Below are 23,094 nucleotides of genomic sequence, written 5' to 3' on the forward strand. Positions count from 1 at the left end.
CTTCTCTTCTCATGAGGTGGCCAAAGTATTGGAGCCTCAGCTTCAGGATCTGTCCTTCCAGTGAGCACTCAGGGCTGATTTCCTTCAGAATGGATAGGTTTGATCTTCTTGCAGTCCATGGGACTCTCAAGAGTCTCCTCCAGCACCATAATTCAAAAGCATCAATTCTACGGCGATCAGCCTTGTTTATGGTCCAGCTTTCACTTCCATACATCACTACTGGGAAAACCATAGTTTTTACTATACGGACCTTTGTTGGCAAGGGGATGTCTCTACTTTTTAAGATGCTGTCTAAAGACAGGGCTTATCCCTCTACAATTATAGCTCCGTGGTTTCCAGGGCGCCCTCCCTCTCCTCGCCCGAACGCGCTCCCGGAAGCCGGGCAGGGCCTATCCACCCACAGGTATAGCTCTATGGTTTCCACTGGGCCCGCCTTCCCGCCCTCTTAGCGGCAAGCTTCCGCTTCCGGGTTTTTCCGGTAGGGGGGTCTCCGCCGTGGCCAGGATGAGCGGAGCAGGGAAAACCCGGGAGGGAGCTGCAGGTAAGGCAGTGCGGGGTGGGGAGAACGTGGGGGATCGAGGGGAAGGCGGAGGGGGTGGGGAGAGAATGAGCGCGAGCGAGCGTGCGTGCGCGTCGCCGCCTCTAGGCCGCGGCTCGGGCCTTCCCTCCTCCCTCCGGTCCTTGGCGTTGCTAGGCAACGGCCGGGCCTCTCGCCGCAGGCCTCCCTCGCCCGCGGAGTCCGGATCCGGGCCTCTTCTGGCGGTGTGTCCGGAGACCTGTTACCTGCTTCTTGCCTTCCTTCAGGCGCCAATTCTCCCGTTTTCTGGAAGGCCGCAGAGGTTGCGTGGCGATTACTATCGCTATTATTATTATTATATCGTTGTTGTTGTTATTATTATTATTATTATTATTCATTGCATTTGTATACCGTTCTTCATCTGAGGGCCGCAGGGCGCCTTACCAACTAATAATAATGATAAGTAAATAAATAGAACAACAACAAAGGAAATCGAAATATGTAACAAAGGAACAAAAGCAAACCCTCCTTTAATCAGCCAAAGGCCTGGTTATGAGGAGCAGGTTGTGAGACCTCCGAGTATAGGGCGGTATATAAATTCAGTAAACGAATAAACAGGGACATTTTCACCCGGCGCCTAAAGATGTACGATGACGACGTCCGGCAAGCCTACCCAGAGAGAGTGTCCCGCAAAAGGGAAGCTGCCGCTGAAAAGGCCCCGTTCTCATTTTGCCACTCTCCTTATCTCTCAAGGAAGGGGGTTGCACAGAGAAGGGCCTCGGATGGTGATCATAAAAATAAAAAATAATAATTTATTATTTGTACCCCAGCCACTCTGGGCGGCTTCCACAAAGACCAAAAATACACTAAGATGTCACACATTAAAAACTTCCCTGAACAGGGCTGCCTTAAGATGTCTTCTGAATGTCAGGTAGTTGTTTATCTCTTTGACATCCGATGGGAGGGCATTCCACAGGGCGGGTGCCACCGCCAAGAAGGCCCTCTGCCTGGTTCCCTGTAGCTTTGCTTCTCGCAATGAGGGAACCGCCAGAAGGCCCTCGGCGCTGGACCTCAGCGTCCGGGCAGAACGATGGGGGTGGAGATGCTCCTTCAGGTATACTGATCATCGCAGGATCTGGGTCTGTTCATGTGATGTTGGAGCAGGCCCTTGGGATGGGCTGAACCAAGAATGGAAGCCCTCAGTCCTCTCTCTGTGTGCTTATTATTAGTTGGGGGCAACCCAAAGCAAATTGCCAACAAAGAAACAGAAAAACTCACATTGACACATTAAAACCGGGGGAGGGGGGAGAATGCATCAATACATGTTTGTTAACCGCCACTTTTTCTTCCTATATGAACATAGCCCATACTGAGGATCCCTCCTATTTTTCCCCACTACAGTTCTTCCCAAGTTGCCGTCATCAGCAATAGAAGGGCCTGCACTCTTGATGGAATTGCCTTAAATTTTGCTTTCTCTCCCCATCCCCATGCTCCTCTTTCTTTAATAATAATAATAATTTATTATTTATACCCCGCCCATCTGGCTGAGTTTCCCCAGCCACTCTGGGCGGCTCCCAATCAAGTGTTAAAAACAGTACAGCGTTAAATATTAAGAACTTCCCTGAACAGGGCTGCCTCAATATGCCTTCTGAATGTCAGGTAGTTGTTTATCTCTTTGACATCTGATGGGAGGGCGTTCCACAGGGCGGGCGCCACTACCGAGAAGGCCCTCTGCCTGGTTCCCTGTAACCTCACTTATTGCAGTGAGGGAACCGCCAGAAGGCCCTCGGCGCTGGATCTCAGTGTCCGGGCTGAACAATGGGGGTGGAGACGCTCCTTCAGGTATACAGGACCGAGGCCGTTTAGGGCTTTAAAGGTCAGCACCAACACTGTGAATCGTGCTCAGAAACGTACTGGGAGCCAATGCAGATCTCTCAGAACCGGTGTTATGTGGTCCCGGTGGCCACTCCCAGTCACCAGTCTAGCTGCCGCATTCTGGATTAATTGCAGTTTCAAAGGTAGCCCCACGTAGAGCACGTTGATTCACACTGCTGCTTTCTGTTTCCAAAGGAGCTGGAGAAGGTGCAGCTGCCATCCTGCTGCGTTACCTCCAGGAGCAGAACCGGCCTCACAGTGCTCAGGATGCCTTTGGCAACTTACAACGAGAGCATGGCCTGGGCAAGACGGTGAGAGAAGATCTTAGAGGTGAAGGTGTGGGGGCTGTATCATCCACCATTAGTGCAAAATAGACATGTACAACATCTTTCAAAAGCTAAGGTATACACTCTGTATACCTTTCAAAGGCCCCCAATTATACAGTGGTACCTCAGGTTACATACGCTTCAGGTTACACACTCCGCTAACCCAGAAATAGTGCTTCAGGTTAAGAACTTTGCTTCAGGATGAGAACAGAAATTGTCCTCCGGCGGTGCAGCAGCAGTGGGAGGCCCCATTAGCTAAAGTGGTGCTTCAGGTTAAGAACAGTTTCAGGTCAAGTACGGACCTCAGGAACGAATTAAGTACTTAACCCGAGGTACCACTGTATCGGGTAATCTTAGTTTGATATTGTCTTGATTTTAAGCAAATCTGACAAATATTTTGTACTTCACAATGCTGCACATTGAGTGGTAACTGACTGACAGAGATATATACTTGTTTCTCTATACAAGTTATAAATTCAGCTAAGCTTTGTCTGCTTACAGCAGCAGTTTCTCATCATATTATATACAGTGTAGTGACATTGCAGCATGGGCGGCTGGCTGTAAAAAATCTCACACTGTGCTTCCTAGGATATTGGGCTCTACAGCTCTTCCCACTTTCACAGCTTACTGATTTTTTCCTGGCTACTAGTAGATAGCGATGTGAGTTGTCAAGTACTGTATCATGCTGGACTTTAGAATTCATGTTTAGTAAGTCTCCTTCGATGTGCAAGTATCATGTGGGAAGGAGAGTCCTCAAAGTTTTAATTTTCAGTTTTTGTTGCTTGACAAATATACTTAGATGCACATACAGAAGATCAGTCTGTCCACTTCACAGATATCTTGTGAATATTATTTTTTTTCTCAGTCCATTCCTTCTCTTGTTTCTTTAGGCTGTAGTGAAGGCACTAGAACAGTTGGCTCAACAAGGGAAGATCAAAGAGAAAGTGTACGGAAAGCAAAAAATTTATTTTCCAGATCAGGTAAGGGAAATGCCTTTCAGGTTCCATGGGAAGTAAATATTTGCTCACACCAGTAACTGAAGCAAACTATTAAAAAGGTTTTCAATGACAACTGTGTAGGAAACTCAAATTCCATGAGTGAAATGTAATTGCTGGACAGGCAAGTAGAGTTTGTGGCATGGTAGCAATTTTATCCTCTGTTCCATTGGTCTTATTATGCTAATAACCCTCACGTCTTTGGTCCTGCAGGATCGCTTTGGTAGTGTGAATGACTCAGAGCTCAAAGGCCTGGACAATGAGATTTCGGAACTGTCTTGCAAAGTACAGACCCTCCAACAGAACTGTCGTCATATGGAGTCAGGTGTGTTCAGGCAGGTTCAGTCCGTCTGCTGTGCTAGCCTTTGCTGAGTGAGTGCATGTGCGATTGAGCACTTGAACAGTATGGAGCCTTTGTGAAATGTTTGTATCTGAGCCATAGTACACAGAATGCCTAGAGTCCTTCCCACTGACCGATGCCATCTCAGATGTTGTAACTAGCAATTCCATTCCAGAACTGAAAGAACTGAAGGGCTCTATGACAACCCCAGAGATGGTTAAGGAGATTGAAGAGTTAAAAAAAGATTGTGCCAATTATACAGAGAAACTGGAGCGAATTAAATCTGCTGCCAATCATGTGACTCCTGAGGAGAAAGAAAAGGTAATGGAGCCGCCAAGGGAGAGGCCAATAGTGGAGACTGGCACGGTCCAGACAGGTATAGTTCTTTCTGGGTGCCCTGCCAATCTCTGCCAGCCATACGCAGGGCCCCTAGCGCTGCTGAATTTTCAGCTAGCCTCAAACACCAAAGGATGGGAGAACTCCAAAATGCATACTGTCATTTATTTATTTATTACTCTTCCTGGGATCTGGGCAGTCCCAGCATTCATCCTGTACCTAGAGCATTCAAATGGGGATAAATGTTGATTTGTCTGGAGTTGTCTGGCATTTAATCAAATCAAGGCAACCAGTGAGCACATGTTCTCAGGAACCTTTTAGCTGTGGGGCTTGTTTAGAATTTCACCAAAGCAATTTTTGTACTATGGATGTCCTTACTCACAAGGTGAACAGTCCCCTCTGTAAAAGCACAGCTGCCTGCCATTTCTGGGATTCTTTCCCACACAGAAAGCTTGTGCACACACTGTCCAACACTATAATTGTGGTTTTGGTTCTCACATCATAGCCGGCTGCGTTACTGGCCATTCTGTTGGGGACTGAGTGTAAGAATTGTTTTCCTTTTGCTTGTTGCAGGTGTACAATGAAAAGAAGTTGTATTGCAGGGAATGGCGTCGCCGGAAGAGAATGGTAAGGCAACTTGTCTTTCATATAGGATGAAAAGAATAAGTGGTGCGCACAGCACCAAGAGCAATTTAAAAAATACTATTGTTTAGATCAGAGGTACTACCCCTCCCCTAACACCCCGTACATGTCATGTTGGAGTAGTGTGCCCACCTTTGGTTCCCACCCTTTACTCAGGTCTTACCTGTGGCTCTTAGAAGATGTCAGCGTGCGACAGTGGCCACATGCCAGGAATGGCTTCACTGGCCAGCTAAAACAGGCGAGAGTGATCAATTGGTCTCAAACCCTCTGTGAGTTAGGGACTTCCCCTGCATGAAAAGACAGGTTCCAGCGGATTGAGCGGACAAAACCAATACAGTGGACGCTCGGGTTGCGAACGTGATCTGTGCGGGAGGCCCGTTCGCAACCTGCAGTCTGTGCACGCACGGGTCGTGATTCGGTGCTTCTGCGCACGTGCAAAGCACGATTTAGTGGTTTTGTGCATGCGCGAGCACTGAAACCCGGAAGTAACCCATTCTGGTACTTCCGGGTTCGGCGCGGTGCGCAACCCGAAAACACACAACCTGAAACGTCTGTAACCCGAGGTATGACTGTAGTGCGTTCAACGGTCAAGAAGGTGGTTTCTGCACGTGCTGCAGAGAGAAGTGAGGGGCAGATGGGGCTCATCCACCTGTAAAGGTAGCCCACCTAGGAGAAGGAAAGCTCTGATCCTAAACCTCTGCTGCCTTGCAAGGTTTCTCCAGGAGAAGAAAATGCTAAATAGCAAACCCCACACAAATCCAGAGTGGAGTCTCTAAGACGGTTGGATGCCACCTTGTACGCCTCCTTCCTGCAACTCCTGCAGCCAAGCTGCTGCTGAATGTGATCCTCTATTTTCTTTCGGACCACATCAGCAAGGTCGAGAGGGGGATCTTGTCATCTGGGCTGCCCATGAGCTCGGGTTACTTTGGTGCCGCTGATGCAGAAGTTTCACTTCATCCCCATAGGTGCACTCCATTGTCCCTCTCTTGAGAGATAGATGCCAACAATTGTTTGGTTCTGTAACTTCATCCATCCAGATGTGCATAGAAAATGCTATACACATGTGATAGGTGCTACGCAAGTCTAGAGAAACAAAAAAAGCAAGGCCCTACAATGTTCAAATGCAGATCCACTTTGTTGCCCAGTTTAATTGGGTTGCAAGTTAGGAGGGAGAAGTTTCTAGATGCCCTTTCCAGAGATCGGAACCCCAGAAGTAATGACAGATGTCTCTTAATTGAAAGATTTCATCAGTTTCTCCTTTGTAAGTTTGACGGTTTGATTCTGTTTGTTGGTCCTGATGAGTTCAATGGGATTGCAGGCTGAACATTCTCGAAAATTCTAGCTCATTATGTTTAATGTTCCTGGGATTATGCTTTCTGTTGAATAATTGCTAATCTGTGGTGGGAGCTATGAGGGGCTGTGGTTTGCATGTCGTTTTGCACCATGTCTTCCTTGCTGAGGATCTTGCCCACACACGTGAATAGTTATTTGCTTATGAAATCTCTTTTCTTCAGTTTGTTTCCTTATACAGTGGTACCTCGGGTTAAGTACTTAATTTGTTCTGGAGGTCCGTTCTTAACCTGAAACTGCTCTTAACCTGAAGCACCACTTTAGCTAATGGGGCCTCCCGCTGCCCCCGTGCAATTTCTGTTCTCATCCTGAAGCAAAGTTCTTAACCCGAGGTACCATTTCTGGGTTAGCGGAGTCTGTAACCTGAAGCGTATGTAACCCAAGGTACCACTGTAACTCTTTTGAGGTTTGTAGCTGAGCGCTGTACCAGACAGTCCAATTGGCTCTCTTTTGTATTTTGAGCTAAATATTAATTCTAGCTTTAGTCACTGTAGTCTGCTGAACAAAACAACAGGTTCTGGTTTTTTAAAAGAGAATGCCCAGGAATTTCAAGTTTCAAGATGGATATGAGGTTTGGACCTTTTGTATTTCCCATTGGCTCAGCATTATAATACTAAGCTAAACCATGGTTTAGCATGATCCCGCAAGTGTGCTGATGCACGTTTAGTAAATCACAGCTGATTTGATCCTTCCCTGCTCTTTCTATACTACCAAGAGCAAAACCATCGTTTGGATCAGCATTACTTCTGAATCTGGTCTCCAGAATGGTAAGTCAGGATCATACCTAGAGATGGGAAGGCCTAGAAAAACCCCAGAAAAATTGGGGGAACAGTCCGATATAGTTTGAATATTTCACACCCTTTTTTTTTTCATTTTTTCTAGAAAAAACCGGGGGGCAGGACTGCCCCCCCCATTTTCCCCAGTTTTTTTCCAGGCCTTCCCATCATAGCTGTCAACTTTCAGATTTGAAAATAAGGGATCAGCAGCCTCGAAAATAAGGGATCAGCAGCCTCACCTGTCCCGGGGACAGTCTACGGGATATCTAACAATCTGGGATAGCAGCGGGAAGCAGCAGGGAATGGTGCTGGAATAAGGGAATTTCCCGCAAAAAAAGGGAAGGTTGACAGCTATGCTTCCCATCTCTAATCATACCAGACTGTTGTATTCTGCACTACTAAGTACTCTGAGGAGCGTGTTCTTCAAGAGGTTGAGAAATACGGAATAGCTTGCTGCCATTGTCCCTCCCAGCTACAACCTGTAAACTCAACCATGACCCCTGCAATATTTAGGCTCATCCTTTTTTTTGGTCATTTTTGTCTGTACCATCAAGAGGGCTTGTTTCTGTCTACCAGCACTGTGGTATAATTCTGTCTTGGTTGAAGGGCCAAGTAGCCAAGTGTGTGCTTTGACTCTCTCAACAGGCGACAGAGCTACTTGACGCGATCTTGGAAGGCTACCCCAAAAGCAAGAAGCAATTCTTTGTGAGTAACAAACCCAACCCATCTGCCACTGAATGACATGGCCTCATAACAGTGGGTTGAGCAGGCTGTTCTCGGCGAGCTCCCATAATGCAATAGTCCAACTACTGCAGAGAGGTGGGATATAGGATGCTTCTGTTTTCCTGCCCTGCATCTTAAGGAGTCTGTGTTGTCCTTTGTGCAGGAGGAAGTTGGCATTGAGACAGATGAAGATTTCAATGTTACTTTACCCACCGTCTGAACCCAAGGGCTTCCCTGTTTTATGAAACTGTCACCTACTTAGCACTCAAGTTTCAGTCCTACATATTCCACATTGCTGTATATTTTTGAAACTACGTTTGCGTTGAATGGAGATATGCAGACCCTGCCTACTGCACTATTATTTCTTAGTTCCGGCACCTCTCCCCTGGCATGTCAGGCTAATTGCCATTTTGTTCTTAAAGCTGTTAGTCTCACTACACAGGACTGCTGATAAGCACTTGAGAAAATTGTCTGGGGGTGGGGTGCGGGACACAAAATAAAATACTTGAATTAACTCTAAAGGCTGTATCATTTTTCTCTGTTTGTAACCAGCCTGCATTCTGTATAGATGGTGTGTTGTGCATATTAAACCCAGCCAGCTCCTTTGCGTTCTGCGTTTAATGCTTCTTCTGTCTGCTTCGGGGAACTTGTGTTTCGTCTAGACTATTTATGCGTTGGGAAGGGTGGCTGAATATATATTTTAAAACTGGCTTAGCCATAGACATATGTGGTTGAGATACCTCAGGTAGGTTCCTTTGAGATTTTAACCATAGAAATATTTTTTGCAGAGCAGCATTTCTTTGTTTGCTTAAAACAGAGATTGTCCGTGGGCCGGGATGGCACAGCACGACGCCAGAAATTGCATCTGCACATGTCTGCAGCGCTGGAAATCGCTTCTGTGCATGCCCAGACGCCGAAAACCACGCCTAGGCAGAAGCTATTTTGGGCATCTGGGCATGTGCAGGAGCGATTTCTGGTATCTGCGTGTGTGCAGGTGCGATTTCCGGCACCGCTTGCGAGTCCCCGTGCTGCGCAAGTTTAGCGCAGCGCGGGGGGGATTCACCGAGCGGGCAGCGCGGCTCAGGGGCCAGTAAAACGGTCTTCGTGGGCCGGATCTTGCCATCCCCTGACTTAAAAGGCTGGTGTGTTTTTAGCCTAAGATAGCCTGACTTGTGCAAGTAACACTTGGGGGTCTAGATGTTCACTCCATCTCTCAACGAGAAGAGAAAAATGCTGGAATAACTTTAGTGCTGGAACTTTCGAGGTATTCAGAGATGGATGTGTCAGTGTGTTGGAGAAGCCGGTTTCTAAAATTTAGCTTTGGCTATGTGTGGCTGAAAACAAACAGGCAAGCACACTCCAGTCATTCAAACACTTAGCAAAATTTATTAGAATTGCTTGTCATGATATAAAAAAATAGTTTTCATTTTCACAAGTGAGGTCTGTCTAAGCGAGTCCTTATCCACCAGCCAGCAGCAGATCTAGAAAGTGGTGCTTATAAAAGGACAGGGGACCCTCCTTCTTTGTAGCTACAGAACAGAAAGCAGAAGCTGCAGAGGAGGGTTGGCTTAGGCTCACTTTTGCTGCATTTTTAGAAACTGGGGGGCTCCGAGGGGCTGAAAAGGCTTCCCCTGCCATGTAAGCCTTGCCAGCCTCTCTCAATCTGTGGTACTGAAGGCAAACGGTATTGTGACCTGGTCAAACAATTACAGAAGCTGGAATTGGAGAGCAAGGCTTCAGTGTTAGCTTACTGCCCTTCTGCACGGCAAGCAGAATACATCATGTATGCAAAACACACCCATTTATTGCATAACTTGTTCAGGTCACAGCCCTTAGTAGCCCAAACTAAATGCTGGGCTAAGGCATCTGGGTGTGCAAATTGGGTGTCTGAATAAAACACAATAGAGAGGGGGCTCTGTTTTAAAGTGTCCACACCAAGTTAATGCCACTTAGACCAAAGCCTTATGTGTACTGAGAATTTAAGAGCGTCTGCTCTTGATTTGAGGTGAAGCGAAGGCTGGAAGAGAGCTTGAGTCCCGGTACTTGCGTACCCTTAGGGAAGGAACTTTGCTCACAATCAAACCCTAGGACTGTGCGTTGTAGATGGGTTTTTATCAGACAAGCTAGGTCAACATGAAGAACACATCAGGGCCGAGGCTTGAAAGAGCGAGACCGCAGCGACTGATCCTCATGAACAGACAGCTAATTTCTTTCCTGCTCACATAAGGAGGCCGAGAGAAGGGTTTCAGAGGTCAATACAATCAAATAGCCCTCCAAAAAAGCTTGAAGAGGAAGTACGGGCAGGAATAGCCTCTTGGCTACAGAGCGCCAGGCTACAACACACCCCTCCTGGGGTGCCCAAGTGTGGTCAGTAGAGCTGGCTCTTCAGTTGTTGCAGGACGCCAATCACAATGTCCCGTAGGGTCTAGGAGGGGAAAGTCCATAGGAATTCGTAAGAAGCTGGTTCAGGTTAAAGGGTATTCTTTGGTAGGGCTGGGAAGACAGGGAAAACTAGCCTGGATGGAATTAAACCAGAACCTTTAGTTTTCAGGCTCCTGACCCATGGGAATCATCAACCTCTTAACAGGGGGACACCACAGTCTTGCACCTTACCCTAAGGACCACCTGAGACATAGTAGTAGTAATAATAATAATAATAATAATAATAATAATAATAATAATAATAAATAAATTGTTTATAACCCGCCCATCTGGCTGGGTTTCCCCTTATGTCCCTGTTTAATCGCTGAGACCTACTGGAGGAATGCCATTAACTGTCTCTCAAGTGAATGAGGACTGTTAGTATCTATGAAAAATTCAGCATGGCTGATCCAACAATGTGGAATGCCCTCGCGATGGAGATCAGCCAAGAAACATCACATCTTATTTTTAGACGACTTCCTTGGGTGGGTGGATTTCATGTGATTGGCGAGTTCCTTCTGATTTTATGTTTGCTGTATGTAGCTTAGACATTTTCTATATGAGTTAGCAGTATATAAATCTTTTTATAAGCAAATACTACACAACAGTTGGAGGAGGAGCCATTTGTCAAGTTCCTTAGGATCATCCTGCATAAAGTGCTGGTAATCAAAGCCTGATGGGGATCCTGAGGATCTGAGGTGGGGCGGGGGAACGCTTGATAAAGTTGAGCAGTTTATCAGCATTGAGCAAATATGGATGAGACTTCTAGTAATGGGAGGGGAGATCTTCTATAAATACATATCTGCCTTCACATCTCGACTCCCTTCCAAAAAACTGTGCAAGTGTAAACACTCCGATCTTACTGTTCAAACTAAATTGTGAATTTACCTAGGTAAATGTTAATGTGGGTGCAGAACTGAGATGTTCTGGTCACAGAATTCTGCAGTAGGCAGTAAAACCAAGGCCAAAATCAGCAGGCGTGGGACATCTTAGGAGCCAAGTCGAAGTTGTGTCCATTGGGACACAACTGTACCACTTCCACAGCACTTTGCCATCTCACTGCTGAGGACCAGGCTGGTATGAGCTACTCTTGACAGTCCTGAGTCTCAGAGCTGCATTTATTCAGTTTTCAGATATGCAGCTGAAACCACCTGGGCACTAAATGAACCGATTATCAGACACTGGAGAGGAGAGGCAGATGGACTAGGAGCTGCCATAGCTGGGGACACTGAGGTCCACGAGATCAGAGACCCGTTGTCTCCTGAGTCAGTCTGGGGCAGAGCATGCTATAGACTGGCCAGCAGCCCTCATCTTTTTGAGTCCAGTGATGGACAAGCAGCTCCCACGTAGGCTGAAAGCGTTATACTTTTCCAGAAGGCCATTTTTTTCCTGATTTTGCCCCTGCATTCTAGTGGAAGGGGTTAACCCTTTCCTCCCTGCTCTAGTGCCCTGCTGACTTGGGCGTATTTGCATAATTAAGGTACTGTGGAAGATAAGGAAACCATTTCTCTCCTATCAGGAGTTCAATCTACCCAGTTCCAGCTGTACAAAGAGATGAACGCCATAGGCTACTGAGTGGTACTTAGCAACAGCAGGAGGAGTTAAGGAAATCCATCTCATGAGCCCTCGATCGATTCAATTTCCACCTGCTTGCCTCTGAGCAGGAGGCAAGCACAGACTCCAAAGAGGTTAGCATGAGCAAAACAAGCACGTATTTGCTGCACGAAACGGCTAGTCACATGCTCTCAAACTGCGGAATTACCTGTGGCTTGCAGTGCTCTTCTATCCAGCTGAAGACACATGCCGAGAGCTCCTGAAAGCTTGTCACGGAAATGGAGGCGTTGAAGGACTGGAACAAGGAATCCATGATACCCTGGAAAACGTTGAACTTCACCTGGTCGGAGACCTGGTTCTTCCCTTCATTAGGATTGTCCTGGTGAGCTTTGACAATCTGTTCGTAGTTTCTGAAATGCATAAATGTGGGCTTAGGAGAAGTAGGTTGGGCTGGAAAGACATGGAGGGCTTATCTGAACTCAGGGATGCTTTATAGCAGTTGTTGCAGCGGGGAAAGCTAAAAGCTCAAAGAAACAGGATAGAATTGACTGCTCACAATTAAGGAGTTCACTTCTGTCCCTTATAAATATTGTGGGAACAGCTGCTACTGAAGCATGCTGTCTTAATGTCATGTGTACATTAACAGAGGGTCTTACATTTTCATGATTTTCAAGGCCATTACATCTTTCCGGAGCGTGGAGACTTCTTCCTCCTGCTTTTTCTTTTCCTTGTGCAAGAACTGGATATAGTCAATGGCTGAGGAGCAAAGACACCAGCGGGTTAGAACGCAACCACAGAGGGGCTTCTCAAAACATAACCAGAACCTGTGGGCTATTCTGCCCTGTTAACTCAGGAATGTTGCAGTCTCTCTCTCCCCCTAGGAGGAAGACAAGCAAGCTAGGCTCCCTTTAGGCACTAGTGCTAGTTAGACAAATCTATTCAGAGTTTCATAATCTGAAAAGGAGAGTGAGCGAGCAGAGGATGAAACTGGTTTCAAGACTAGCGGGAGCTTGGCAAGAAATAAGACAGAAGATAGTAAGAAATAAGATGCACAATGCAAATGGAAGGAAGACCGAAAGCCAAACACACCCAAGCAGTTCCTCAACTCACTTTTCTGCAACACAATTGCCTTGCTTAACTTCCCTGAACCTATGGAGAAATCCTGCTGCTGGCAGGTAGGTACAATCGACTGCAAATCGTCGTAGCCTTTCTGTAGGAGAGAGGGAGAGCGGTGTTAAAACTTACAAAGCAAGGCTGTCCCCTCCCAAATGATTAGCTAAGTCAGCACACCTCCAGCCGCCATTTCTTTTCTCGGCTGCTGCAGGGGAGGGGCAGTGCAAACTTGCTATACCAGGGGGGCAGAAAGGGGCGTCGAGCATGTATGGATGTGTAGGTCACCACACTTTCTGACCTTGATGGCATCCCTCCGCTTCTGCTCAGCCTGTGTGTGGGCGCGGCGGCGGCGGTCCTTGTAGATTTCTTTGTAGGCTTCCTGCTGGTAGTCGGAGTCTTCATCATCTGCAGCAGGAAAACAGGCCTTGTCAGCTAAGGGGCAAGGCAGCAGGAAGGGGCCTAAGGGAAGCGGGGGAGGGCGCCCAGCAGCTTCCTCACCGCAAGATTTCATCAGGCTCAAGTTGCGACGAGAAAACTGCACGGGTATATTGGAAGAATCGCCATTTGTAGGCTGTGAAAGCGCAAGCCAGCCTCGGATCCCTTTTCTGGGAATTAAAAGGGAATACACCCCTGCTAGGGGGCTTCCTTTTCTCTGCATTTTCACACTTCCATGGGCCAGTAAGAAGGAGGGATGGGACGTTAACACCTTGCAAAAAAGCCAGGGATTAGCCGAGAATTTGGCTATGTCAAACTAGGAGTGCAGTTTCCAAAAGACATCACCAACCAATGGTGAACCTGATGTCCCATTTGGTAGTCCTTTAATACCTCTCTTCTTCCCTTCCATGGCACTCCCTTCAATTGGAATACTTAAGACACTGCCTCCCATAATAATGCAGGGCTACAGGTGAGAGGCTCTGTTCACTTCACAGTTGGGAGACGAGTGACTGTTCCATTGACAGAGAAGCCAGTGGGCTGTACCTGTGTTGGGCACTGAAGAGGCACTGGTGGAGCCGATGCTGTTTGCTCTTGATGCAATGCTCCCTTTCCTCCTGCTTTCCACAAAGAGTGCTGAAAGAGAAACACCACCAAAGTAGACCTGACAATAATTCCTCCACATAATTTTACTCCTTAATACCCTCTATCCACCCTACTGCGTTTGCAGTTAGGGGGAGAAAAGGGTTCGGTCCTCCCTCTTTGATAGCACACTTTTATGTGAAGCAGGGATTCACTGGTTGCAATTGGGCAACCGGGAGCTAAGCTACATTAGCTGAATGCAGTGGTGTGATCCGTCATATATATCTCTGGTAAGTGTGTATGTACGGCACAAAAGGCCCACAAACAAGGTCACCATAACTGCCTGCCTCCCTCGCAATTGTCCCTTGTCATTTCATGCTTCCAGCTCAAAGATGAGGCGTCGTCCCTCTCCCACTCTAAGAATATGGGTGCAATATGTAGCAGATTCACAGATTCACACAACCCTTCCGTTCCCAGCTGAACGCTTCCGAAAGGGCAACACGGGAGACCTTGTCCTTCCCAAATCCTGTGTGTGTCTGAGGAGGGGAGGGGAAGAGTCAGTGGCAACCACAAACGATGGCTAGCCAAAATTTGTGGATCCAAAGCCCAGCTGAAATGTGTAGGCCCAAAACGCGAATCCACCAAGGAAGGGAATAGCACCTGTTAAAACACAAGGGCCCAGGGAGAAGCAGGGGAAGCAGCTAAGGATATTTAGCAAGACGAAAAGCAATCCAAGAAGTCATGAGAAAGAGGGGCTACCAAACACTTACCAGGATCCAGCCCGTTGTCGCTAAACGTCGAGTCAACCTGGTTTGTTGTGCCACAAGAAGAGAGGGGGTGGAAATAAGACAACTTTTTCTTTAGACACATGCCAATGTCTTACTTGAACTGTGGCTGGTTCTTAAGCATCTCTAAAACTGATACCTCTGTGCTGAGTGCACAAAGAGGAATGTTCAACAAATACGCTGTTATCTCACGTCAAGTAAAACTAAAACAAAATCATTCCATCGACCCCCATTAAAACATTTTTTTCAAAACCTAATTACTCTCTGTGTAGAAAGATCAAAGTGACAATGCAGGAAGTCAACCTGCTGAAAGGTTGCTTTTGCCCTCATATATTTTATAGCACTAAAGGGAGGAAACTGAAAGTTGTATATTGCAGCCTCTGGATAGGTAAAGGTAAAGAGACCCCTGACCATTAGGTCCAGTCGTGGCCGACTCTGGGGTTGCTCATCTCGCTTTATTGGCCGAGGGAGCCGGTGTACAGCTTCTGGGTCATGTGGCCAGCATGACTAAGCCGCTTCTGGCAAACCAGAGCAGCGCACGGAAACGCCGTTTACCTTCCCGCCGGAATGGTACCTATTTATCTACTTGCACTTTGACGTGCTTTCAAACTGCTAGGTTGGCAGGAGCAGAGACCAAGCAACGGGAGCTCACCCCGTTGCGGGGATTCGAACCACTGACCTTCTGATCGGCAAGCCCTAGGCTCTGTGGTTTAACCCACAGCGCCACCCGCGTCCCTCTCTGGATAGGAGACAAGCAATATTCCCACCTTCTGGAGGGGAGGGGGTAGCTTTGGGAACTATCCCAGAATCAGCAGAAGCAGGGCCTAAGAAAGGATCATGGAGAGCTGCTGCCAGTAAACAACACTAGGTGGGATGGCTAAGTGGTCTAAGGCAGAATTCCTGAAACAGGAGCCTCACAATTTCAGGCCTTTTGGAGCAGAGGTCTCAGTGCTGAGCTTTCCCCACTCCTCTTTCATTCTGGCCCATTTGCAATGCAGCGGAAAACGAGCAATGGGCACTATAATCTTTTCCAGCTCTTTTCCTATGAACTTAGCAGCTCAAATACACACAAACATTCAACAGGGTCTCTCCTTACTTCTGCCTTTCCCAACCTTGGGTCGTCCCCCCCCCCCAGGCTGTTGGACTACAACTCCCATCATTCCTGACGGCTGGTCCTGCTAGTTAGGGACGATGGGAGTTGTAGTCCAACATCTAGGAACCCACAGCTGAGAAAGGCTCCATCACCGTGAGCGCAGAGGGAGGGTCAGTTCAGGCTGTCAAAGGGGCAGGAGGAGTCTTGAAAGCCCAGAATGCCAATCCCATAACTGTCAACTTTTCCCCTTTTCTTGCGAGGAATCCTACTCGGAATAATAATAATAATAATAATAATAAAAATTATACTCCGCCCTCCCCAGCCAAGACCGGGCTCAGGGCGGCTAACAACCAATAATAAAAACAAGTTGATTAAAATACAATTTAAAAACAAGATTAAAATACAACATTAAAACATTAGGAAGCAGCCTCTTCACAGGAGGAGAAAGGAAAAAGAAAGAGGGGGAGGGAATCAAACTTGGAATAAGGGAATTTCCCTTAAAAAAAAGGGGAAACGTTGACAGCTATGCAATCCCGGGAGAACCAACTGCTGCTTTTTCTTTAAGTCTCCTTGGCATCTTTTAATGCAATTAGGAGGGGTTGTTTATCAGCTCCATTAAGCCACGTTTAAACTAAGCCCAGATTTCAGCTGATTTCGTAACCAGAGAAATCCGCCCCAGAGGCGATCAAGCGAGCGCCTTTCTTCCCACTTCTCCCTATTCACTGACCTGGGGTGTTTTTTTTAAGTTATATATTACTGAAAAGGCCCCAGGCCTGCTTCCCAGGGGGGAAGGGGCATTCTTCACATGCTCAGAGACACTGTCTTCAGAGCCTCGCGGGTTCCGAGCTGAGCAGGCGACCGGGACCCACCCGCCCCGTCCCTTAGACCTGCCCCATGGCTTGAGCCTCGGTCCCCACCCGCTCGCCTTGCCCTTACACCCCCCGGTCTCACTCACTCTGGCCGTCCAGGAGCTCTCCGGAGAAACGCTCGACGGCTCCGCCATCTTTCCAGACCCTCCCCCCTCCCTCCGCCCCCGGGTCTGGCACAGCGTCACGCGTCATGCCGTGACGTCGCCCAATCAGGGCTGCGGGAGGGCATATTCTTGGAAGGGAGTGCGCTCGGATGACCAGGCGAAAGATTACACATACAGTACACACACTCAGGAGCCCTGCCGTATTCCGTCCACCTGCACCGCAGGCTTCATCATCATCATCATCAATAAATTTATTGCACTAGCCAAAGGCCGCGACAGATCCCTGCAATCAATTTAAAATGCAATGCACACACACATACACATACCTTTATCATCATCAATAAATTTAGTTACAGATAGGTAGCCGTGTTGGTCTGCCATAGTCAAAATAAAAAAAATTCCTTCCAGTAGCACCTTTAAGACCAACTAAGTTAGTTCTTGGTATGAGCTTTCGTGTGCAAGCACACTTCTTCAGATACCATTATCTGAATTCTTCAGATTATTCTTCAGATACCATTATTCTTCAGATACCATTATCTTCAGATACCGTTATCTGAAGAAGTGTGCTTGCACACGAAAGCTCATACCAAGAACTAACTTAGTTGGTCTTAAAGGTGCTACTGGAAGGAATTTTTTTTATATCAATAAATTTATTGCACTAGCCAAATGCCACGACAGATCCCTGCAATCATTTTAAAATGTAATGCATACACACATACACATACTCAGACACCTTGCAGGGTAGGCCAGCCAACCAGCCGTATTCTGTCCACATGCACCGCAGACTTCATCATCATCATCATCATCAATAAATTTATTGCACTAGCCAAAGGTCGCGACAGATCCCTGCAATCCTTTTAAAATGTAATGCAGCTGCTAATAAAAAAACAAGTGACCATGCACTGCGAGATCATCGATAGCAGGGATACCACTAGCTGAGTTGCAGTTGCAATAACGTTGTTGTTGTTGTTTAGTTGTTTAGTCGTGTCCGACTCTTCGTGACCCCCTGGACCAGAGCACGCCAGGCACTCCTGTCTTCCACTGCCTCCCACAGCTTGGTCAAACTCATGCTGGTAGCTTCGAGAACACTATCCAACCATCTCATCCTCTGTCGTCCCCTTCTCCTTGTGCCCTCCATCTTTCCCAACATCAGGGTCTTTTCCAGGGAGTCTTCTCTTCTCATGAGGTGGCCAAAGTATTGGAGCCTCAGCTTCAGGAGCTGTCCTTCCAGTGAGCACTCAGGGATGATTTCCTTCAGAATGGAGAGGTTTGGTCTTCTTGCAATCCATGGGACTCTCAAGAGTCTCCTCCATAATTCAAAAGCATCATAATTCAAAAGCATCAATTCTTCGGCAATCAGCCTTCTTTATGGTCCAGCTCTCACTTCCATACATCACTACTGGGAAAACCATAGCTTTAACTTTGTTGGCAAGGTGATGTCTCTGCTTTCTAAGCAATAGCCCAGTGCTATTGCTCCCACATCGGGGACCAGATTGAGGGGAAGTGTGCAATAGCCTTGGCAGAGTACCCTAATGCTGGTTTGAAGCTGAGGTTAGTTTGACATTCGAGTCAACACACACGCACACACACCATAGCTGTCAACTTTTCCCTTTTTTTAAAGGGAAATTCCCTTATTCCGAATAAGATTCCTCGCAAGAGAAGGGGAAAGTTGACAGCTATGACACAAACCCTCAGGCTGTATGGGCTCGAAATCGCCCCTCTTAGACACCCCCTCCCTTTGCAGAAGACCCTCTTTGCAAACTGCTTGCTTGAAGCCTCCATAGACAGGCAGGTGGCAATTGAAGACGTTGCAAAAGCACAAAACAAATTCTATGTCTGATGCTGTCTTGTTTTTAATATTCAGTTGGAAACCGCCCAGAGTAGCTGGGGAAACCCAGCCAGATGGGCGGGGTATAAAATAATAAATTATAATTATAATTATAATTTATTATTTTAATTAGAAATCACAAGGAAGTAGGAGCAGAAACATCTCTCTTTGCCGGTCCTTTTTTTTTTTTTTTTTTTGAGGGGGACAACCAGCTGATTGGTCACAGTTAAATCATAATTTTTAAAAAAATTCTCCCCTGATTCCTATGGACAGCCCGGGGGGAGTGAACATAAATAAAAATTACACTGAGAGCAGAACACCCATCTCTAACCTTCAGTCTAGACTCTATAGAGCAGCCTTTAATAAGCCTTGGTCTGATTAGACTACGACTCCCATCATCCCTAGCTAGCGGGACCAGCGCCGGGGGATGATGGGGTTTGCAGTTCAACGGCAGTTACCAATCTCGAGAAGGGCTTGTCTAGGCTTGTCCTTGTCTATGGTTCCCCCTCAAGTCTATGGGCATCGCCGTAGGAAGAGGAAACCGGAAGTGACTGCGGTTGTTTTCTTTCTTCCCGCTCTCCGCCCCGCCCACTTTCTCTATGATCCTTGCGCTGTAGAGGCGCCCCCGGAAGTGCCGGTCGTCGGACGCCCGAAGGCTGCGCGGTGGGCGCAGGGCGGCGGAGGCGCCATGGCGGAGCCCGTGGACGAGCTCGCTAAGCTCGAGTACCTGTCCCTGGTCTCCAAAGTCTGCACGGAGCTCGACAACCACTTGGGCATCAACGACAAGGATCTGGGTAGGCTCCGAGGGTGTAAAGGGGTCCATTTTGTCATATTGGCTGTTACTGTTTTTATCTGTAAGCCGCCTCGAGCCTATGTCAGGGGGGAAAGGCGGGGTACAGATAAATAAATACAGTGGTACCTCGGGTTAAGTACTTAATTCATTCTTGAGGTCCGTTCTTAACCTGAAACTGTACTTAACCTGAAGCACCACTTTAGCTAATGGGGCCTCCCGCTGCCGCTGCGCCGCACAATTTCTGTTCTCATCCTGAAGCAAAGTTCTTAACCTGAAGCACTATTTCTGGGTTAGCGGAGTGTGTAACCTGAAGCGTATGTAACGGGAAGCGTATGTAACCTGAGGTACCACTGTATGTTGTTGTTGTTGTTTAGTCGTTTAGTCGTGTCCGACTCTTCGTGACCCCATACACCAGAGCACGCCAGGCACTCCTGTCTTCCACTGCCTCCCACAGTTTAGTCAAACTCATGCTGGTAGCTTCGAGAACACTGTCCAACCACCTCGTCCTCTGTTGTCCCCTTCTCCTTGTGCCCTCCATCTTTCCCAACATCAGGGTCTTTTCCAGGGAGTCTTCTCTCTCATTAGGTGGCCAAAGTACTGGAGCCTCAGCTTCAGGATCTGTCCTTCCAGTGAGCACTCAGGGCTGATTTCCTTCAGAATGGATAGGTTTGATCTTCTTGCAGTCCATGGGACTCTCAAGAGTCTCCTCCAACACCATAATTCAAAAGCATCAATTCTTCGGCGATCAGCCTTCTTTATGGTCCAGCTCTCACTTCCATACATCACTACAGGGAAAACCATAGCTTTAACAATACGGACCTTTGTTGGCAAGTTGATGTCTTTGCTTTTTAGGATGTTGTCTAGGTTTGTCATTGCTTTTCTCCCAAGAAGCAGGCGTCTTTTAATTTCGTGACTTCTGTCACCATCTGCAGTGATCATGGAGCCCAAGAAATTAAAATCGTTCACTGCCTCCATTTCTTCCCCTTCTGTTTGCCAGGAGGTGATGGGCCCAGTGGCCATGGTCTTAGTTTTTTTGATGTTGAGCTTCAGACCATATTTTGCGCTCTCCTCTTTCACTCTCATTAAAATGTTCTTTAATTCCTCCTCACTTTCTGCCATCAAGGTTGTGTCATCTGCATCAAGGTTGTGTCATCTGTGACTTCTTAAACGTGTTCTTAAATGTGTTAGGGGGCTCTTATTATGGTTATAATTTATGCTTCCCAATGTGTTATTAACAGTGAATTTTTGGCATTTCTTATGGTTCTAGGGCCCTCATACACAGTATCTAAATATATATTGTGACATACCCATTTTTAAAATTAAAATTAGAATGTACATGGCAGTCACCTGGTGACAGTGGAGAGGTTATCGCTTATTATTATTATTATTTTAACAATTTCTTAGTGATTTCTTCCTCAGTACTTCAACTGTCCTTTCATTCTTTTATTTTTCTCTTTCATGGATGCCATGTTCTTTGGAAGCTTGGTTAGACCAAGTGAATGGCCTTTTAGGCTTCCTCCACATGAATAGGAGTTCACTTTTTGAATAATAAGAATTATAAGTCACAGGATTTTAGAGATGTTTAGGCGGAGCATGGCAAAAAAAGAAGAAGGTTGTGACTCACTGGTTTACGCTGTGCAAATTATGTTCTTATGGTTGTACGCAGCCCTGGGATCTTTGGATAAAGGGTGATCTATAAATCAAATAAATAGTGAGTTTGCGAGAAGTGAGGTTACAGGGGACCAGGCCTTCTCGGTAGTGGCACCCACCCTGTGGAACACCCTTGCATCAGATGTCAAGGAAGTAAACAATTATCCGACTTTCAGAAGACATCTGAACAGGCAGCCCTGTTTAGGGAAGTTTTTAACATTTGGTGTTTTATTGTGTTTTTAATATTCTGTTGGAAGCCACTCAGAGTGGCTGGGGAAACCCAGCCAGATGGGTGGGGTAAAAATTATAATAGTAGTAGTAGTAGTAGTAGTAGTAGTAGTAATACAGTGGTACCTCGGGTTAAGTACTTAATTCGTTCCGGAGGTCCATACTTAACCTGAAACTGTTCTAAACCTGAAGCACCACTTTAGCTAATGGGGCCTCCTGCTGCCGCCGCGCCGCTGGAGCGAGATTTCTGTTCTCATCCTGAAGCAAAGTTCTTAACCTGAAGCACTATTTCTGGGTTAGCGGAGTCTGTAACCTGAAGCGTATGTAACCTGAAGCATATGTAACCCGAGGTACCCCTGTATTTGTTTTGTCTGTTGGTAAAGAAAGGAGGTGAGGGGATTCTGGGATGAAAATCCCACATTTGCTGGGCTGCCTTGTGCTCTCTGGAGGCAGCGTTTATGAAGCTGGGGAATTAATAAATAAGAATGCCAGAAGAGCCTTGCTAAATCAGGTGAATGTCCCACCTAGCCCAGTATCCTGTTCACATAGTCGCCCACCTGATGCCTGTGAGAAGCCCGCAAACGTGATATGAGTGCAACAGCGCTCCCTTCCCACCTGCAAATTGCAGCAACTGGTATTTAGAGACTACTTCTTTGGTGATCATTCATAGCCAAGGAAGATTGTCTTCCATGAACATGGTCTTAACAGTGAGTCCGTAAGGGACTGTGAAGGCCAGTTCTGGATGCACATGTCCTTCCACAGTGGGGACATAGGTTTCCAGGCAGGAGTTGATCATGGTGAGGGTTTGCCAAACATAACTTACTTTTTTTTCCCTTCAAATTTTTAAATTAAATTTTCCACAATTATAACATAAAAGGTAAAGGGACCCCTGACCATTAGGTCCAGTCATGGCCGACTCTGGGGTTGCGGCGCTCATCTCGCTTTATTGGCCGAGGGAGCCGGCGTTTGTCCGCAGACAGCTTCCGGGTCATGTGGCCAGGATGACTAAGCCGCTTCAGGCGAACCAGAGCAGTGCACGGAAACGCCGTTTACCTTCCCACCAGAAGCACTTTGATGTGCTTTCGAACTGCTAGGTTGGCAGGAGCAGGGACCGAGCAACGGGAGCTCACCCCGTTGCGGGGATTCAAACTGCTAACCTTCTGATCGGCAAGTCCTAGGCTCTGTGGTTTAACCCACAGCGCCACCCGCGTCCCAATATTATAACAAATACCACATAACAAAACAACAAACAAACAAAACAGAAGTACACCAAAGAAAAAAACAGTACACAAAACCACCCTACCCATCACAATAAAAAATAAAAACGATCTTAATCTTTTGAAAACCCATCCTTATTTACATGTTAATTGGCTTCCTCTAATCTGTCCCTTCTGAATTTCCTTGTATCTGCATGTAACAGCTTTGCAATATCATTCTTAAACAAAAGTATTTCCAACTGTTATCTATCTTATTCATTTTCTTACCATTCTAAATCACATTTATATAATTAAGTCCTAATTTAGTCCTAGGCCTATTTGGTACTTTCAAGTGACTTCTAATCGTTTATATTACAATATTTATTCAAATAGTCCTTAAATTTATTCCAATCTTCTTGGTATTCCTCTTCTTTCTGGTCACAGATTCTTCCAGTCAGGTCAGCTAGCTCCAAAAAGTTAATCATCTTCATCTGCCAATCTTCCACTGTTGGTACTTCTTGTATTTTCCAGTTCTTGGCTAGTAATATTCGAGCAGCCGTTGTGGC

The 23,094-nt window shown here is 46.7% G+C and overlaps 3 protein-coding genes across 4 annotated transcripts in view; 2 read left to right on the plus strand and 1 right to left on the minus strand.

Moving 5' to 3' along the window:
* Positions 1 to 406: 406 nt before the first annotated feature.
* On the plus strand, positions 407 to 8,487 carry PSMC3IP (PSMC3 interacting protein). Its single transcript, XM_080977115.1, has 8 exons — positions 407 to 541; positions 2,588 to 2,703; positions 3,609 to 3,698; positions 3,927 to 4,038; positions 4,229 to 4,374; positions 4,963 to 5,016; positions 7,803 to 7,862; positions 8,044 to 8,487. Exons 1-8 carry the CDS (start codon positions 505 to 507, stop codon positions 8,098 to 8,100), a joined length of 672 nt encoding a protein of 223 aa, XP_080833241.1. The 5' UTR covers positions 407 to 504; the 3' UTR covers positions 8,101 to 8,487.
* A 756-nt stretch (positions 8,488 to 9,243) lies between these two features.
* MLX (MAX dimerization protein MLX) lies at positions 9,244 to 16,923 on the minus strand. The gene is made up of 8 exons (XM_080977090.1): positions 16,816 to 16,923; positions 14,753 to 14,789; positions 13,947 to 14,036; positions 13,267 to 13,373; positions 12,966 to 13,065; positions 12,512 to 12,611; positions 12,064 to 12,265; positions 9,244 to 10,305 (listed from the first exon to the last, which is right to left on the minus strand). Exons 1-8 carry the CDS (start codon positions 16,861 to 16,863, stop codon positions 10,249 to 10,251), a joined length of 741 nt encoding a protein of 246 aa, XP_080833216.1. The 5' UTR covers positions 16,864 to 16,923; the 3' UTR covers positions 9,244 to 10,248.
* A 2,351-nt stretch (positions 16,924 to 19,274) lies between these two features.
* The window catches only part of DHX8 (DEAH-box helicase 8), a 36,041-nt gene continuing 32,221 nt past the window's right edge, over positions 19,275 to 23,094 (plus strand). Inside the window, exon 1 of one of the 2 annotated variants that reach the window (XM_080976530.1) lies at positions 19,275 to 19,455. In XM_080976530.1, the coding sequence (XP_080832656.1) occupies positions 19,350 to 19,455 (106 nt within the window). In that variant the 5' untranslated portion in view covers positions 19,275 to 19,349. The remainder of the gene's footprint in view (positions 19,456 to 23,094) is intronic. The other variant, XM_080976531.1, reaches the window with a different exon arrangement.

The sequence above is a fragment of the Podarcis pityusensis genome, assembly GCF_964106645.2.
Source record: "Podarcis pityusensis genome assembly, chromosome: 13".
Lineage (NCBI taxonomy): Eukaryota > Metazoa > Chordata > Lepidosauria > Squamata > Lacertidae > Podarcis > Podarcis pityusensis.